This window comes from Talpa occidentalis, unplaced genomic scaffold, assembly GCF_014898055.3.
Source record: "Talpa occidentalis isolate TD23 unplaced genomic scaffold, MPIMG_talOcc4v2.1 talOcc4.2, whole genome shotgun sequence".
Lineage (NCBI taxonomy): Eukaryota > Metazoa > Chordata > Mammalia > Eulipotyphla > Talpidae > Talpa > Talpa occidentalis.
In genome coordinates, this window is record NW_023602073.1 from 120,564,439 (window position 1) to 120,584,755 (window position 20,317).

The window sequence follows — 20,317 nt, forward strand, 5'->3', positions numbered from 1 at the left end:
TCCTCTAGGAATATTCACTTCCAAACAGACTTCCCAGTAATGAGGCCGTTGCTTCCCTTGGGCTCCACTCAGAATTTCCGACCTAGTCTCATCCCGACCACGCGGGGGGAAGGCTGCGTGTCTCGCTTCTGCCGAAGGCCCCATCCCCTTAGGGTCAGGTGGCATTCAGGGTCCGGTGGTATTCAAGGAAGCCGATCTCTGTGGGCTTGGCCGGAGCATGAGCCTCCCAGGCCAACCCTCAACTCAGGGCAGGTAATTTCCAGACGGCCGCGGACGGCCTGGGCAGCCACGGGCTCCGGAGTCTGCGTTCGCACGTGACCGCCCGGCGTCCGCCCCGCGCCTCCTCCCACCCCCGGGCACAGACGGAGCGTCCCGGGCCCCGGCCGCGGCGCGCAATGGCGCGGCTGAGCGCGCTCCTCTGCTGCCTGCTGGTCAGTTGGCGCGGCCGCCCCGGCCTCGGGCTGCCCCTGGCGCCCGCGAGCTTCCAGCCTCCGGCTCCGGCGCTGGGTGAGTCCCCTGCCCGCCCCTCCAGCCCCTCCAGCCCCTCCTGCCCCTCCTGCCTCCTGCCCCTCCTGCCCCGAGGCGGCCGCGGGCCGCGCGCTGCGCCTGCGCAGTCGGGAATGGTGCGTGGCCGCGGCGGCTGGCGACGGCGGGGCTCGGGCGCGCGGGGCGCGCGGGGCGCGCGGCTGGGCCCTGGGGCACTGACTCGAGGCGCTAGGGGCACAGCTCCAGGGACGCGCGGCCTGATTTGTACCCCCTTCCATTGTTTACGCTTTGTGTCTTGGGGGTATTTTGATTTCAGAGGAAGGAAGGAAAAACTCCCTGTCTTAAAAAATATAAAAAAGAAAAGAAAAGAAAGAAAAGAAAGGAGAGGGTGAAAGAGAAGAGAGAAAAGCTGGGAGGCAGGGAGTGGCAAGGCTCACTCCCAGCTGTCACTAGTATGTCCTGCCTGCACACTTGCTCTGGAGTTTCTGCTCCACTTCTGGGTATCTTCTGGCCTGCTCATGGGGCTCGGTGGCCTTTGCATCCAGCTCCCCCAGCACAGTACAGCTGGCCCTAGTCTCTGTGCTGCACACTGTTCACTCTGCCTTGGAACCCTGGGGCTTCCTTTCACTTTGCTTGGATGCACCAGGGCTCCTCGCCGCAGGGGATCAGGTTTTTTCGTTCCCAGTACTTAGCCCAGTGCTGGTGATGATTCTCAAAGTGTGGTCCAGGGCAGCAGGATCAGCAGCATCAAAACTTGTTGAAATCCAACTTTTCATTCCTATCCTAGACCTACCAAATCTGAAAGACGAGATCTGTTTAACAAACTTTCTAGGTAATTCTGATAGATTCTAGAATTTGAGAACCGTAGGCCTTAGTAAATGTTGGGTGACAGATGGTTATGATGCCCTGCGAGCCTTCAGTTTCAAAGATCCAGATTTCCCTACCTCTCGACTCCTTTTTAAAAATAATTTTTATGTTATTTAGAGTGGGGAGTTAGGTGGAGCTCTGCCTTGTGTTTTAGACATAAAACTCAGTGTCCCAATGCTTAGGGCTGAAACTTCCTTTCTTTGCTGATTTGGTCTGCTCTCTTGCAGGGCTTCTGAAATGCTCTGGAAGAAATGCCTCTGCTTTGTCAGAGAGCCAAGTGCTCATGACTCAGCCCTATCAGGCAGTTGAAAGCAACAAATGTAAATCCGGTTTCCCAATGTCAGTCAAAACAAGAAGTTGCTAAGACTTATGCATGCTGATTTCTGCTCTTATTAAAGCTAGATTTGTGTTTCTTTAATAATGTGACCATTTAAGATTTTGAGATAAAATGTCTCAGTTGTAGATCACCCAATGGCAAAGTAAGTGGCCTTTTGGTTTTAGGGATCTGATTGCTGAAGGCCTCAGCGACAACTTTCTGGTGTCTGGTAAATCTCCACTTCACATCTCCCTCTGTGAAGCTGGTATAGCTGTAGGGAAGTGAACTGGAGCCAGGGTAAGGGAGAGCGGTAATTAGGGTTCAAAGACCCACTGAAGTGTAATCGCAGTAATTTCCTGTTGGAGAGATCCTACTTGCTGTCCCTTCCCCCACTCCAGCCCCAAATGCTTGGACTCAGTTTACAACATACATCCTGATTGGCCCCTGCTTACTTATTGTGCGTGGGTGGTGGCAGAGAAGGCAAATTTCCAGCCCATGCTTCTTCGGTTCTGACAAGTCCTGGTGGTCAGAGGACAACTCAGGGAAACTTCACATAAGTGTGCTTAGTCACAGCACTTTAAATTTAATAGGTCAGGACCTACCGAGTATATGGTAGCAACTAAATTATAAACAAATAAAACACCTATTAAATCACGACTGTTTATCCAAATTTCTCAATTTACTAGGCTCTTCAGAATACATTACAAAGTTTTTAGATGAATTGTAAGACCTTTCTTAATACAAGTTTGAGTATTAGATACGTTGGCAGCTTACACATGTTCACATGCATTTGTGGAAATCTTTTCAAAGATTATCTGCAGAACAAGAAAGTAATTGTGTAATGAAAAGAACTTTGGACTGGTAACCCAAGAATGTGGTTTCGAGTGTGAGCTCTGGCACAGGCCAGGTCTGTGGCTTTGGAACACAAACTGCAGTGCGTTTTGTATACAATTTCATTGAAGGTGGGAGGTGAGGCTTCCAGCGATTAATTAGTTATTCATCAGAACCTGTCAGGTTTCTGTTCCTGGCTTCTATTTGAAGATACCCTTCCCTGAATCTAAATAATTACCCCCTGATTTATGTGCCTGGCAATCCACTGTAGTAGAAAGGGCACTGTACTGGATGTCTGGAGAGACAGGTTCCAGTTCAGCTTTCATTATTGAGTCACCGAGTGATCTTAATTGTATCTAAAGAATGTTTGTTGAGGACCCACTGTTCTAAACGCTGGGGATATATAAATCTAGGCACTAGGTTACATTGGAGGGATGTGTCCTTTAAGTGTTTCTAGTTTTGGTTCACAAAATTTAATATATTTATAACCTTGTGTCCCTTTGTCATCACAACATTTCAGGTAGATGTTAGCATTATCTATTTTGCCTGGAGCAAGTGAGACTAGATACTTGAAGGAGAGCACACACAGGCAGTGAGTACACTGGTTAAAAGCAACATGAACTCTGGAGTCAGATTTCCTGAATCTTTATCTTGGCTTTTTGAATATTACATGTGTGACTCGGACTTAACCTCTGTGTGCTACAATTCCTTATGTAAAAATGGGAAATAATGATGAGTCAATCCACATACAGCATTAAAAACGGTACTAAACTTAGAGTAAGTGTTAGGGGGAAAAGGATGTCCCAAAGCAAATTCCATATAGGCTTTGTGGACTCCACCCCCACCCCAGGTCAAAGCCAAAGACACTGGGAACTCCAAATCCCATCACCACCAAAGGGAAGGTGGCTGGGACCTGAGGGTGGGGTTAAGCAGCCAGGTGGATACAAAAGGCAGATACATGGGCTTTGGGGGGCTCTCCATTTTTGGCTCTCCGCCAGCTCGCAGCGTCCGGCCAGCTCTGAAAGTGACTTTGGGTTTCCAGGTCTTTGGATCGGGTAGGACGCATTAAAGACTTTATTTCCCTATTTTCTCCCTGAGTTGTATATTTTCCTTATTTCTTTTTCTCTTGTAAATAAACCTTTTATTAACCCTTTTGCGTGTGTCTGTAGTAGAGTATTCATAAGTCCCTTTAAAGCGCGGGGGTGAGGACCCACAGCCAGGAACCCGTTTAATATCGGGGTTGCTCTATAACATAAGTACTTGATCATTTTTAAATACTACTTGTAAATGAGGATGTTCCATCAAAGCGTGGGGTTAAAAATAACGGTACAACTCCCATGGGTTTAGCAGATGCCAGAGTACCTTCTAAGAGGTTTACTTCTACTAAGTCAATTCACTTATGTAAGCACTGTTATATTCCGGTTTTACAGTGAAACAAGCCAACTACACAAGTAGATTAGTAAATGGAACATGAATTCTAAGACAATTTAATTCTGGAATTCCCACTCTTAACCATAATACTACACTATTCAGTTTGATTTTAGTATACCTTAACATTATACAACAAATTGATACCGGAATTGTCAAGCCTAGTCTCCCAGCCAGGAACGGATTCCTGGCTGCAGGGCAGTGCTGAGCCCCAGCCGCTAGAACCCCCACGGGTTGGTGTCTCAGGAAGCTGCAGCAGGGACTTCGCAGACGCTCAGGCAAGCAATCGAGAAGAGGCAGGGCAGGTTTGTTTAGAAAAAGTTTATTGAGGAGAAAAAGAGCAGAAATAAAGTGGGACTCCCAGGCCAGGGAACCAGGCCTGGGAGGGGCAAGGAAGCCAAAGTGGAGTCGTGTCTCAGGGAATATATACCTTTTTTCCCTCATTATTCTAAAGCTCCCCCAGTCTCTTTGTGATTGGTTAGTTCTCGGCTGTCTCACTTAATTTGCTACTGAGTGGGGATCTTCACATTCCTTATCTAACAGCTTTCTCTTTCCCCATTTGTTGCATCTTTAAATTTATGGCCCAGTCCTCTGGATGGACATCCCTGCATTGAAGTTAAACAGCTGCCCTTCTAAGTTGTCCTTAAATTAAACCACTGTCCATTTCTCCAATCTCTGCCTCCCTTTACCACCTGAAGGAAACCAGGACTAGCATTAACAAAGTTGTCCTTGGTCCTGAGATGTTTGTTTTTCCTAGTGGAATGGGTTACTTTCCCTTGGTTGTCCTTATCTCTGAAGCCTCCCTAAATTCTTCAGAGGTCCCTTCCTGCACTGTCCCTAAAACTGCCTAATTTCTAGCTTGCCCTGTGTCTCAAAATGAAACACATGTTTATATAAAAACAAGATGCATTATATATTTATACCCCAAGGAAAGGCATCCTCCGTGATAATTTTGAGTTATTAGCTGGTAAGGTATGTCTAAGCTGGAGAGAGAGTTGGAGTATTTTCTGTAAGATGGAATAAAATAAACTACTCTTGGCAAATGATTTCAAATGGGTACTGAATACCAAGTAATGGACCATAAAGAATATTTTTTGTCTATTCTGGATATTTTCTCTACCGCTTCTTATCTGTGAGTTTAAATGTCTCATAAAATCTTAACTCTGTAAAGAAGCAACTACCCAAATGTAACTTACCATTCCTATCTTAACAAAGTTAATTGTCTTTAATTTTCTTTTTACATTGTTATCTCAGATTTGGGTTTTATTAAAATATTTTGCTCACACACATACTTAGCTTTTATCATGTTTGTATAAATAAAAGTTTGTATTTCACTTGTTTGCTTCATGCTGTTCATGGTGTAGTAATTACTGTTATGTCAGATCTGATGTGTTTCTTTCATAAATTGGTTATAATCCAAATTAACTCATAATCAAAAATGTGAAAAGGTCTTAATATAACAATTTGCTAACCAGACATAGGAAGCAAAGTCATTGAAGATATATGTAAATTATGTGTAAACAAACTTTAGAGTCTTTCAAATAGGGGTTCAGATTTGATGCTGCCATTTGTTGGCTGTGTATACTTGAGCCAATTTCCTAATTGATGCAACATTAGTTTCTCAACTCTAAGATGAGAACAATGACTCCTATTTCCAAAAGTAGTTTTGAAAATGAAATAATATAGTATATTTTAATTGACTGTCACAATGCTTGGCACATAGTAAATACTTAAAAAGGTCCTATAGTGAATGTTAGTACTAGTGTTCCCTTCAATGAAAGAGTCTTTCTCAAGATGATTTCTAATTAGGGACCTATCATGAGTTTTGAGCTTCTCCCTGAAAACCCAATGGAAGCAATCTTAATGAATGCTTCCCTTAGTGTTATTAAAATTTTGTACTAGTGTATAATAGAAAATGTACCTCTTTTAAGTAGCTTTTAAGAACCTCTTGCATGTCCTGTTTTGGAATATAGCTAGAATTAAAGATTTATATTCCTTTTCCTTTAATGTTGAGAGGCAAAGTGTTAGAAAAAATTTGGAGTGAGATTTATTTCCTTGCTCCCTAATTTATTTAACTCTAACAAACCATATCATATTTCCACATTGATTTTTTTTCACAAGAAGAATATAAATTTAAGATCTTTGAATTCTGCAAGGAAGTAGATAGAATGCAATATTATTACTGACTTCCCAGAAGGTTGACTTCATATATTTCAGTATGCCAACTGCTATTGTTATATACTCTTTGTTAGGTATTCATGCTATCACCAAACTCACGAGTTCTGACAATTGTAAATAGCTAATTCCTCTTACTGTCCTTGGGATACTTACCTTCTCAGGGGAAGAGTTGTATATCATTTCAGAGCAAGTGAACCATTCATTTACTAAGGATTTCTTCCATTACAGGGAAGAGTAGCTGTCTCGAGTATTACTGTAATTATCTGTATGGGAATCCCAAGAATAAAGTAGATTTAATGGCATTTATTTTCTGACCAACAGGACAGTTTTGGCACGTGACTGACTTACATTTAGATCCTACTTACCACCTCACAGATGACCACAAAAAAGTGTGTGCTTCTTCCAAAGGAGAAAAAGCCTCTGATCCTGGCCCTTTTGGAGATGTTCTCTGTGATTCTCCATATCAACTTATTTTGTCAGCATTTGATTTTATTAAAAATTCAGGACAAGACGCATCTTTTATGATATGGACAGGGTAAGTGAATTAATGATTGAATATTTATAGTATCCTAAGCATCATTAGAATCTAAATTCCACAAGAAGATTAATTTTAAGAATTACTTGGGTTTAAAAACACTATGTCAAATTAATCAACATTTAGCTGATGGGAAAAAAATTGCTAATGGTGCTTTAGAATATACACTTTAGAAATAAGCTTATTTTAACTGCGGGATGAGTCCTGAAACAGCACACATATCGGTGTGTTGAGGTGCTTATTAATGTGAGAATAAATTGTGATTAAATAACTAAATACAAAAGGCAACAGTGGAAGTTAGTTGGTGATAGCAATTTTATAAACATCATCTTCTGGTGGTAGAATGAATTTCATCCATCATGACAGAGGAAGATGCCTATAGTCCCTGTTCCTAGAATAATGACCATGACCCTGTTTTAATAATTTATACATTGAAACTCATTTAATCTTTGTAGTAACTATTATTATTATTATTATTATTATTATTATTCCTCTATTACATTTGTGGAAATGGCACCTAAGTAACTTGTGGAAGTGTGTACAAGTAAGATGGTAAAGCTGGGAATCCAGGTATTTTGACTCTGAAAAAAATGCTTTAAATTACTCTACAGCTCTTATAAATCTTTCATAAGGTAATAAAATAGGTTGAGATTTCCAGTTTATCTTTGACATGATGCAGATTTTTTAAATAGCATTCTATGTGGGAATTCTTTTAGCTATTATGTGCTTTTTTATAGTGAAAGTCTGAAAGGTATCATATATAAATCTATTCACATTTTATAGAAACTTATTTTGTTTTCTATAATTCTGTCTTTTCAGGGATAGCCCACCTCATGTTCCAGTGTACGAACTCTCCACAGACACAGTAATAAATGTGATTGCTAATATGACAATCACTGTCCAAAGTCTCTTTCCAAAGCTCCAGGTTTTCCCTGCACTGGGTAATCATGACTACTGGCCACAGGTAATTTGATTTATCTTCCACAAATGCCTAAAGGATTTTTTCTTAAAGCCATAACTGCCAGTGCTAGGGCATGGGCGTTGATTCATGAAGGTCGTATGCTCTTAATACTAACCATGAAGGAGAGCGAGACAAATTTTGGGGGACTTTAAAATGACTCAGTAATTCATCAAAACTTGTATCCACAAGTGAATTTTCTGAAGCAAATTACTAGGTCTGTGGTTATTAATTCTTTTTCCTTCATTTTCTCCCTCAATTTCTCTTTTATTTTAAAAATGTTGTTCATTCACATTTCCATAAGGTTGATAAGGAAGGTTAATGTTGACAACTGTTTACATTTTTTCCAAATTTCCATTAGGTATACAAAGCTTTCCACATGCTGATGTAAACTAGCTTGTGATTAAAAAACAAAAAACATAGTCTAAGCATGAAAAAGGGAGGTCCATATTCAATCCCAGTTTATTTAAGTAAGATGTGATTCGAGGAAGAGTCTGTGTTGAGAATATTTAATGCCTGTGACAGCCTGGTTTTCAACCTGTCAGAGTGTAAAAGCTGGGTACCAGTTCTGCTTCCAGGGTCACTGTTAGTGGCATTGAATCTTAGACTTGTGCTGATTAAAGGCTCTCAGGAATTGTCATTCAGTCTAGGGACTGGCAAACTGTGGCTTCTGGTATAAATTGGACTTGCCACCTGTTTAAAGTTTTATACAACTTTATTTATTTGCACATTTCTGTAATGCATAATAGCTGGTTCACAACCACAAACAATCTTTCTGTATTATCTAGGGCTGCCTTTGTGCTATAAATTCAGAGTAGAATAGTTATGACAGAGACTAGATGGCCCATAAACCTAAAATATTTACAGTTTGATCTTTTATAGAAGAGTTTGATAGTCCCTGGTCTATATCAACTCTTCATTTTATAAATGAGAAGACTGAGGCCCAGAAATGGTCAAATGTTCATCACCAATTAGTGGATATATATCTTGTGTTCAGTTAGACCAGTATTCTTTCCCAAACACCTTGCTCTTGCCAGAATCACACGCTCAGTATTTCCTGGACATACTTACTTTCATGAAACTCTTTGTCTACATTTTTCCTTTTATTTAGAATGTCTTTTTCATCTCTTGTCAAAAGAATGCTTAATGAGGCTTTTGATTATATTTGGTGACCTAACATGAATACCATGATTTTGAAAAGCTACTCTAGGATAAGCTTAAGTTATGTCTTCTTGGCACTGGTCTCTAGTCTTGAGATGAATGATATGTGAGTCTTTTTGATTTGAAGTTTCAGCCAGTAGTCAACTTTTGTTAGCCCTCACAGTACAGAGGCTTAGCGGTGAATCATCTTCAGTATCTGGAGGTTACACTCATTATTTGTACATGCTCTTGGTGACACAGATAGGTGGGATTTAGACACATATTTACTAGAAATTAAAAGATTACCATACCCTGCTTCTCCTAGCCTGATCAACTTGGATAATGTTCCTAATCCATAGGTTACTTATTAGTAAATAGGAGCAATAATACCCATCTTGTAATTTTTTTGTCAGAATAAAAATAAAAAGAGCAAAGCTTCCTACCTGGCACATAATAAATCCTCAGTAAGTGGGGTGGTGAAATTTAAGCAGTGACTCCTTTGAGGATTTGTTTCATTTTCCTCTTGGTAAAGTCACAGTAAGTCAAAGAAAGATACAAACCAACTTCTGAAATATATTCAATTATATGCACAGACAGGGTACATTGGGCAGGCAGTATATCTTATACAGTCAATTTTTATCTGTTTCTAGCTTGATTTTATATTTCTTCTTTTTATCGTGGTACTGCTATTCTTCCACCCCAATTTCAGGAATGTCAAATGTAACATAACACCCCCACAACAATTTTTTTTAGAGTGATAGTAACACATTTGATAGATGTTATAGGGAACCAAATAAGACATCAGGGGGAAAAATGATAACAATACAAAACACAACACAACAAAACAAAAACAAACAGACAATTACAAACCAGAGACATCCTTCAGGGGAGGAGGAGGGAGAGGGATCAGAGGGAGGGAGAGAGGAGCACAGGGGACTGTGGTGATGGTGCACGGGTGCATTGGGGAAGGAAATTCTATGGGAACTACACCTGAGGTGGGGAGGAAGCAAACATTGTTTAAAAATGAACAATGATGTAAAAAACATATAAGTAAAATAAAATAAAAAGTAATAGGGTATAACATAAAAAAAATCCAATAGACATATCATAAACATAACTATATAAACATACATAGCCAGACCCATGTCCCACCCATTACATCAAAAGTGGCTATCAGTGTGAGCGACCCAGAAATTCCTTCCAGATGCCACCCAAGGCAGCAGCCTGGGCCAGGGTCCTCATTTACTCCTACACTAGCAAGACTGGTGCCCCCAAACTTATGGGTGGGTCTCTTCCCAGTATACTTCATATCTCAGCTGTGTTCATGTCATGGCTGAAAAGGACTAGACAATAGTTTGATGCAATAAATGATTACACATTACTCTTATGTATAATGGTGAAAGATCTGGGATTTAGACTCAGCTCTGGGAGTAACCAGCAGTTCCTGGAAAAATCATCTAACTTCTCTGGTGCTTATATTTCTTATATGTAAAATAGAGAGGAGGTCTGGAGTGGTTTTTATGTAATTTTAAGATTTATATGAACTTACTAATATTTTGGCATCCATCCTAAAGTACACAAATGGCTAAGACTTTGTGGGTTTTTTTTTTAAATTATGATTGTGATATTGATAATCACTTTTTAATTCAACAATAGATTGGCCTACACCTTTGTTTAGTTTTTAGACTATGACTGATCTTTGACAGAAAGTGAAACTATATTTTGGATAATTAGTTCCAGCTAAAACAAGTCATTTGGTTATTACTTTCCCTGTATTTGTATTTTCTTTTTTTTTTTTTAAAGATTGATTTATTTATGCATACAAGAGCTGGGGTACAGACCAGAGATGTGGTGGGGTGAGAGGATTCACCAGAGACAGAGTGGGGAACAGAACAGAGAGAATGGCTGAAATACACTGCTGAGGGGAGCAGTGGGTGAGTCAGGAGAGGTCTGCCCTGCCGTGTGTGTTGCTCCCTGGCCAGCCAGGGATCGAACTCATGCTGCAGAGGCTGTGGTTTGCTTCATAGTGTGGTGCTCAACACCTTGTGCCACCAGGGAGGCCCTGTATTTGTATTTTCACTGAGTATTAGGAACAGAAGTGACTTGGGCATCATACAGAAAACCAATAAAACATTTTAATTAATGTTAATAGGGAAACTTGTAAGAAATGAATCTATATCACTGCCATAGAGAAGGAAATGAGTGAAGGAAAGAGCTTCAGTTTTCTACTCTAATTTTTTAAAAGAAAAAAAAAAGCATAATTATCTGGTTTCACAAATAATTTCTGAATTTTTATTCAGTACTTAAATATTTTCCTTTTTCTTTCTTTCTCTTTTTTTTACATTTTAAAATGACAGGTTTATTAGGAAAAGGAGAAAGAAAAAGGCATTTGCATAGTCACAGGTGGACACTGTCAAAGATTCTTTTCTTCCCTAGAGTTTATATCACTATAGATATACTTCAGCATATGACACAATATGATGATACAAAGATAATTTATGGTAGTAAAAGTAATATATACATATATGGGTAAAAGAGGAAAACATGTTGATATGATTTAGGCTGACATAAAGAGACTTCTTTGAATCAAAAGCATATGGTTATAGATTTTCATTCAGGCAGTTAAAGAAAGCTTGAGACAAATGTGAACATTTCAGAGCACGTTGGTTGTAAAATCATGATGTCTTCCCCATTTCCTGGGCAAGCTGCACTAGGCCTGCATGTGCAAGCTCAAACCTGCTTTCAGTGTCTCTTTAATGAGCCCCTCCCACATCTGTCCTGTTCCCCAGCCATATGAAAACAAGTGCTTTGCTCAGAATATGGCTCTGTGTTCATGTCAGGGCCATTGTTTTGCTTAATGCCCTTTCCTGTCAACTTTATGGAATCATTATTCAAGGCCTAGTTCCCATGCTCTAATCACTTTCCTCCCTATCTGGGTTAGATTGGATTGTTCTTGCTTCTATACTCTCAGATCTTCTGTGGTAGCACCTAGTACGTTGTCTGATAGGTGACAGATTGTTTTGTCCCCCATTTTTCCAAATAAGTTATAAATTCCTTGAAGAGTACATCCATCTAGTATTAGCCCTTATATCTCCAGCTGCCTAACATGGTAGTAAGTGTGCTCAAGTGATGTTAAATTAGCTCATATAGGACCTCCCTGGTGGCACAAGGGGTTAAGCACAGCACTATGAAGCTATCTGCACCTCTGCAGCGTGAGTTTGATCCCCGGCAAGCCAGGGAGCTACCCATATGGTGCAGCAGACCTCTCCTGTATCTCCCACTGCTCAGCAGTGTATTTCAGTCAGTATGCCGGTTCTGTTCCCCACTCTGTCTCTGGTGAATCCTCTCATCCCCCACACTTCTGGCCTGTAGCCCAGTTCCCGTATGCATAAATAAATAAATCTTTAAAAAATAAATTAACTCATATATCTTTAACATTTCAATGGTGGCTTATATTGTTTGTGGCCAGGATCAACTGCCTGCAGCCAGCAGCAAAGTATATGATGCAGTAGCAAACCTCTGGAAACCATGGCTGGATGAAGAAGCTGTTGCTACTTTAAGGAAAGGTATGTGAATGATTTGCTCATCCCTATTTTTCTTCCATTTTTGTTAATATTGTTTATACTTGTATGTTTAGTATTTGTTTGAGTGTGCCAATTTTGGAGCACCTCTGCATCCAGTTTTTCTTAAATCATCCATCATGTTTAAAAGTCACCAGGAATATGGAGGGTGAGTAGGCCCAGGGCAAAGCAAGCAGGGACATCTCAGTGGCTACCTCTGAAAATGATACTGCCATAGACCCTTGGGTGTTAAGTCACCACTGGTTCACAGGTGTTTCTGACTATGCCTATAAATCCACCTCCACTGAGTCAGTAGCAGGTCTGGTTTATCTGACATCTCTTTTTCAGTTATCTCTGGCAAGAGCCCTGTGTAATCCCGTTCTTTTGATTCTGCATTTCAGAGTATCTCTTATCTTCACAATAACTCCCTAATTATACAAAAGGAGTTGATGTATTAGTATTCCTTAGGTAAGATTGTTTATTAGATACAACTGTTGTTCTCTCAGTGTGTAGAAGTGCGTGTTAGACCTGGCACATAGTAGTTTTCCAATGAATGTTTATTAAATCTAATTCTTAACTAATGACATCCTTCCATATGCAAACAAAACAGTAAGAAATAAGTCTAACCCTCTTCACTGGCTTGTAAACCTTAACCAAAAATTTGCTTTCACATTGTCTCCATATCTATGTTTTTCTAGACTGTGTTTGAATTTGTTTTTATAGGTGGCTTTTATTCACAGAAAGTGAATCCTAATCTGAACCTTAGGATCATCAGTCTAAACACAAACTTGTACTACGGCCCAAATATCGTGACCCTGAATAAGACTGATCCAGCAAATCAGTTTGAATGGCTAGAAAATACATTGAACATCTCCCAGCAAAATAAGGAGAAGGTAGATTCCATAGACCAAAATCATCAGGGGATAATCAGAGGGCTAACTTTGTGTATTTCTTCAACTTGAGGACAGTCAGGGAGTGATGAATATGTTAAAATTCCAAGGTATTTTGACATGAAATACCTTGCAATTTATCTCTAATTGTTGCTTGTTTTGTTTTGTTTTACTGCTTTGAAGATTAATTGACATCTGTTACTATAAAAAAGGCTGATGTAAAAAAAAGTTGTGGCCAAGTTCACAGTTACCTTATATCATCAACAGCAGGTTAAATGACAGAAAGCATATATAGTGATATTAAGTTTCCTAATTTTATCTTTTTTTGATAGTAAGTAGGAAAGATGGTATATTTGCTTTCTTTATTATGTTTAGTGTCATGCTTGAATATCTAAATGTCATTCAGTTATGATGAATGTGCAGAAGTGATTCTCATCCTCCCTCCTTGTGTTTCTCCCTCCAGGTGTACATCATAGCACATGTGCCTGTAGGGTACCTGCCCTTTACAAGGGACACCACAGCAATGAGAGAATATTATAATGAGAAATTGATAGATATTTTCAGAAAATACAGTGATGTCATTGAAGGACAATTTTATGGACATACTCACAGAGATAGCATTATGGTTCTTTCAGATAAAAAAGGTAATAAGAACTTCTGTTTCTATCTCTCTAGTTCAGCATAATGGAGCAAAGCAGTGAATAACCAATAATTTTTACTTAATTTATGATAAATTAAAGGTATCACTAAATTAATCTGCCAGCACCAGCCTTTTGTGATTTTCCTGCTAAGATTGTTTGCTGATGTGTCAAATCACAGTCAGACCTGCAACTGGGTTTAACACAAAGCCTCTGAAACCTTCAGCCCACTCAAATTTTCTTTCAGGTCTTCAAGTTAGAGAAATATAATTGTTTGCTGTTCACTGGCTAGTTTGTTTGTTTTTGCTATGACTTGTCTTGCTTCTTGCAATTTAAAGAGCAAAGCACAGTTTACCATTAGTTTTAAATAATATATGTCAAACTCTCACTTTTGTTCATTGATGCTGCCATCTCTTCAGCTTTAAAAGAAAAAAAATGGAAGAAACTCTAGCATCAAACAAAGTGATTATCTATTTGTGAAGTTACTTCTTCATGAGGGCAGAAACTGAGATTTAATAAAGTAAAAGTTCTGATTTTTAGTATTCAGCCAGGAGAAAAATCATATGTATTATTTTTGATAGGGAAACATTTTTGAACTGCCTCCCTCTTTTATCTACAGTGAGTAGCCATAGTTAAAAATGACCATTTTTCAGCATTGGATAGTATTTTTACTCAGAAAGAAATTTAATCCTCTAATAGATATGTATAGAAGATGTGCACTCTATAATTAAATTCTTATTGTGTAACTATTGCATTATTGTTTTAGTAACAGCACAGGACAAACTACTTTTTTGCCTTGTGTGCATGTGCACTTGTTTTGACTTAGATGTTTTTATTATAAAAAATTTCAAATTATATATAAAAGCAGGGAGAGTGATATACAAACCCCGATATGTTATTGCTTATATTCAACATCTCTCAAGAATTTTCCACATTTGTTTTACCTCTCCATTTTTATTCTTTTTTTTCTGAAGTATTTGAAAGTGAATCTCAAACATCAGATTTACATTACTGACATGTGTGGATAACTTGTATAATTAGAATACCATTAAGTTAATGACCAAAACCAGTAATTATTGTTTGGATCATCTAATACTAATTCTTAAAAAAGAAATTCCCTATTTTTTAAAAAGAATTTCTTTAAAGTTGTTTCAATTCATGATCCATCAAAGGTCACCATCATTTGGTGTTAATAACATTAATCTTTAAATCTGGAATTTGTTCATGTTTTCAATAAAGTGAAACACAGTTTTAAATACCGTATGCTTATGTACGTATATTTTGTCCAGGCAGTCCAGTAAGTTCTTTGTTTGTGGCTCCTGCTGTGACTCCAGTGAAGAGTGTTTTACAAAAAGAGACTAACAACCCTGGTGTCAGACTATTTCAGTATAATCCTCGTGATTATAAATTATTGGTAAGTTGGCCCAATTTCATAATTGACTCCATATTTATGAGTGTCCTTACAGTTTTCATTAGATTAGTTGTATGGTGTGGCTGTGAACTACATTTATATTGAAATCTCATGATACCTTTTATTATTGTATTTTTATAAGGTAATATTGATTTGTAATTAGGTATAGGCTCACACTTCTTCAGATGTATGTTATCACCTCTTCAGATGTATGTTATTACACCATATCCACTACCATGGCACCTTGCCCCCTGGTAGCTTCAGTTGTACAATCACATTCTAGGATTTGTTTGATTTTGTTTTGTGTGTTCCTTTGTTTTGTTCCTGTATGACCCACATATGAGTGAAATCATTCAGTATTGGTCTTTCTCCTTCTGGCTTATTTCTGTTAGCATAATCCTCTCCACTTCTTTTCATGTTGTCACAAATGGCAAGAGCGCATCTTCTTATAGTTGAGCAACATTCCATTGTACACACACACACACACACACACACACACACACACACTGCTTTATCCATTCATCCCCCCCTTGGGTCTTAGGTTGTTTCCATAAGTTGGCTGGAGTAAATAGTACAGCCTGTGTGTGTGTGTGTATATATATATCCCTTTGAACTAAGTATTTTTGTTTTCTTTGGGTAGATAGGTGGAATTGCTGAGTCATATGATAGATCTATTTTTAATATTTTGAAAAACCTCTATCCTGTTTTCCATAGGGGCTGGGCCAGTTTACGTCTTCACCAAGAGTGTATGAGGGTTCTGTTTTTCTCTCTACATCCTTACCAGTTTTTATTGTATCTGTCTCTTTGTTATGGGCCATTCTCACAATGACAAAGGAAATAAAAGTAAAAAGCAAGCAACTGAGAGAACATCTTTCTTCTTTTTTATGTTAGGAATGCCAGCACTTTCCCAGTGTGGACCGATGAGGCTAGTCATCTGGAGGCTGTCCTTCTAAGGATTTCATGTTTATTTAGATAAGGTTTCATTGGATAGTGCTTTATTTGTGGACTTGTATGAATATGGAAACTTTTCACTAAGTTTTATTTGTTATTAACTGCATAGCGGTGAAGGAAAGTATAGACTGAAATTACAATCTCTCGTGAACTGTATTACCAACTTCTTTGTTCTAAGCTATTCCTCTATAAAATGGGGATTCAGGGCCTTCCTTGTGGCGCAAGGTGTTGAGCACTGCATTCAATGGGGTTAAGCAGTCCGCAGCCTCTGCAGCATGTTTGATCCCTAGCCGGCCAGGAGCAACCCATATGGCGAAGCACCTCTCCTGTCTCCCCCGCTGCTCCCCTCAGCAATATATTTCAGTCAGTCTGCCTGTTCTGTTCCCCACTCTGTCTCTGGTGAATCCTCTAACCCCCCCCACATCTCTGGCCTGTACCCCAGCTCTTATATGCATAAATAGATAAATCTTTAAAAATAAAATAAAAGAAAATGGGGATTCAAATTTTACTCACTTCACTGAGTTATGTGAGGATTGCATGAAACATACATAAAGCACTTAGAACAATGCATGATTCATAGTAAGTACCCAACACACGTTGGCAAATATTAGTGGAAAGAATATAGATTAAGTTGGACATTTATCTTTAAGATAAATGTTCTTTGAAACTTACAAAAAACTTTATGCTTTGGATCAATTTATCATGGACAGGTTGGGCATTTAGCTAGTGGTTACTGCCCCTTTCTACATATAGAATTTGAAAAGGATTTCTCAAAGCCTGTTGGTATAGCTGCATTTTCTCCTAGGTAAATTTGATAGGTGGCAACTCTTATTTTTTATAGCATGTTTTTACAAAGGTGATAAAATGAGGAAATAAAACAAGACTAATAAACCAGTCCCACAGAATTCTCTTACAACTATTAGTTGCTTCTTTTTTGATCTTGACCTCAGATACACATGTGCATGTATGCATGTATGTACTGATATGGAATGATGTCCCTTATAGCACTAAGTTTTTAAAGTACAAAATAAAAGTGTAAAACAGCTGTATAAGGATTCCATTTAAAAAAATAAAAATGATAATAAATAGGTATATTATTCTAAATGTATACTTGTACATAAAGTTTGGAATGCACATAGCAGTACTGATAAATATCTAACAGCTGGTTCACTAGGCGAAAAAACTGCTTTGATTTTTAGTGTTTTCCAGTTTCTGTAAAATGAATAGTTGCATAATGGTCAGTTTTAAGCTGCCAAAATGATATCCACCTGTCAAAATATTAATAAAATTTGACAGTCAACTCTTTGAGCTGGTGCAAGCTGCCTCCAGTACACTCCAGTTTTATAAACAATTATTAACAGTGTTTACTTCAGAGGTACATGAATTGAAGGCTTTTATTTTTTTACATCTCTCTATATAGTTTAGATTATTTTCTATTATGTTCTTTCATTATTTCTAAATGAATAAAGTAATATATGCTATTGGAACTTTTTCTTTGCAACCAATTGTCACTATTTTTTCAATGACTACAACTTTAATAATGCTAAATAAATCATTATAAGGATGTTTTTGCTGTGCTGTGCTTTATATGCTGAAAACTGAACCTGGCTTTCTCCCTCTTTCTAATTATAGGATATATTGCAGTATTATTTGAACCTAACAGATGCTAACCTAAAGGGAAATGCCAACTGGAAGCTGGAATATATCCTGACCCAGAGCTATGACATTAAAGATTTGCAGCCAAAAAATGTGTATGGATTAGTTAAACAATTTGCAGCCTTAGACAGTAAGCAGTTTATAAAGTATTATAATTACTACTTGGTGAGTTATAATAGCACTATAATTTGCGATGAGATATGTAAAGCCAATCAAATTTGTGCAATTATGAATCTTGATCATATTTCTTATGTAGATTGCCTCAAAGAATATATAAAGCATAATCCATAATGTTTCACAGTTTGTGTATAAAAAATATAGCATTGCTTTTCTCTGTTTCTGAGATCAGTTTGTGGGAACTGTTATTTAAATCCTTGTGAATTACTGAGTGGGTAGGCAGAATTCTTTCTCTTTTCTTTTTTATGATGCCCATATATTGATATTTTTAGCATTCTAAATTTTTATTATGTTGAATATGTTTAAATCACCCATTACTAAAGGAATGTTTGGATGTAAATATCCTGTCTTCCAATTTATATAATTATATCTAATTTATACTCTTGTTGAAATTGTCACTTATACAATAAAGCAAATGACTTCTTCCTAACTATGATGAATTATTCTTAACAGGATAAGTTTCTCTCTTTTAATTCTCTCATGTTAAAAGATCACGTGAGCTGAATTCTGAAGTAGTTAAATGTCACTTGTTAACTAAAGTTAGCATTGTTTGCATGTACTCTCTACTCCTGGGAGGATACCAGGTATCTTTAGGACCCTGTTTGAGTCTATAAAGCTTCATGGGGCACGTATTTTCAGTCTTCACTCTGGGAGTGAAGTGGAGTTGTTTTTAGTACAGTTAACTTTTAAGGAATAGAATTTCACAGGTTGTACTTATTGTAATTGTGCTCCTAGCACAAGACCTAGGTCCTAGTGTAGCGTCTAACAGTAAATAACCGTTGAAGTGAATTGTAAGGTATGTTTTGCAAAGAAATACGCTAGGACTGCTGTCACAGTATTTTCTTTGTCACCATATCTCAAGAGAAGATGAAAATGAGTTTTTAATTTATGGCATTTTTTTTAAAGCCTCCCCTGTGGCTACTTGCTTACCTCAAGCTTTTGTTTCTAGACTATGTGGGATATTATGAGTAGAAAAGATGAGGATGATGATGAAAGATTTAGGGGAAGAAAATTTGTATGCCCAAAACTTTAACTTGCTGGAAAAGACATACAATCAGCAACCTTAGTCAACCAACCAGGAGAGTAGGACTCATCACCCTTGCAACTGGTTTGACTTCACATAAAAGATGACTAGTAGATGTTAGATTTCATCATGATGAAACCCAGTTCTCATTTCCAGAAGGCTGAGAAAAAGAGTGTTACTATTGTAAGAAATTATCAGTATTCCTTAAGTAAACTTTTTTTATTTTTTAGGTTTAAATGTAAATTAATATTTTTAGAAATAAGAATGCTGAAACAAAGCAAAAATTCATTATCATGAAAATTAACATCCTATAGAAATTATCCTGCCTGTAGTTATGTTCCAAGTTGGAATTATCAGGTCACTACATTGGATATTTATATATACTTATGGATAGAAATCATAAGAAAATAGGCTTGTACCACATAAAATAATTTTTAATGTGAAAATCAAAGATTTCATGAGCTGACTCAGTGAGTCCTAGTATTGGAAATGAACATGCTTGGGCTTGTAGAGTTATCGTGGAGAAAATCCCTATGTCTGTTGGGAATTTGGGGCAGAGATGATTTAGGGTACTTCCCATATAATTCTGACGTTTAAAATTGTAATGTTATCTTCTTGTATTCAGTTTGCTTTCACCTTCAAATAGTAATATATGAGCTTTAATTTCAGATGACATTAGAAGTTATCAATAGTTAAATGAATTTTTCCATACTAAAATCAGAGTATGATTATGTTCAAATATATAATAAATTTTATTGTGTTTATAGTAAAACTTCTCTTGATATGCCTCTACTGATTGTATTTTGGAAAAATCATTAAATATATCCTATTTAGATTTTTAAAACTATTTCTTTGAGACCAGTTTGGTTTCAATATTTAGCCACACATTTATTTTATTTTTTTTTTTTTTAAGTTTTTTATTTATTTATTTGTTTGTTTGTTTGTTTGTTTGTTTGTTTATACATGCACTGGGTACAGTCAGAAGCGCGGGAGGGTGAGAGGATTCACCAGAGCCAGAGCGGGGAGCAGAGCAGGCAGAAGGACCGAAGTACACTGCTGAGGGGAGCAGCGGGCGGCAGGAGAGGTCTGCGCGCCATGTGGGACCCTCCTCCGGTGGCCGGGGAGCAGCCGGGGATCGAACCGGCGCTGCAGAGGCCGCGGGCAGCTTCGCAACCCAGCGCTCAACCGCTGCGCCACCAGGGAGGCCCTAGCCACACATTTATAAGAAGGGAGTAAAGGTATGGAATTTGGAAGAAAGTCCACTGACTTGG

General features: G+C 38.1%; 1 protein-coding gene across 1 annotated transcript; it reads left to right on the top strand.

The window, feature by feature from the left end:
* The first annotated feature begins 395 nt into the window (after positions 1 to 395).
* SMPDL3A (sphingomyelin phosphodiesterase acid like 3A) lies at positions 396 to 19,753 on the top strand. The gene is made up of 8 exons (XM_037520340.2): positions 396 to 507; positions 6,428 to 6,641; positions 7,461 to 7,605; positions 12,209 to 12,305; positions 13,023 to 13,192; positions 13,653 to 13,833; positions 15,117 to 15,241; positions 17,822 to 19,753. Exons 1-8 carry the CDS (start codon positions 396 to 398, stop codon positions 18,134 to 18,136), a joined length of 1,359 nt encoding a protein of 452 aa, XP_037376237.1. The 3' UTR covers positions 18,137 to 19,753.
* Positions 19,754 to 20,317: the final 564 nt, after the last annotated feature.

What these genes read in the sequence shown, in the direction of transcription:
- SMPDL3A (XM_037520340.2), top strand. Translation starts at nt 396, where the DNA reads ATGGCGCGGCTGAGCGCGCTCCTCTGCTGCCTGCTGGTCAGTTGGCGC. An exon ending in GCCTCCGGCTCCGGCGCTGG is followed by an intron (nt 508 to 6,427) that starts GTGAGTCCCCTG and finishes TCTGACCAACAG; the next exon opens with GACAGTTTTGGCACGTGACT. An exon ending in ATCATGACTACTGGCCACAG is followed by an intron (nt 7,606 to 12,208) that starts GTAATTTGATTT and finishes GTTTGTGGCCAG; the next exon opens with GATCAACTGCCTGCAGCCAG.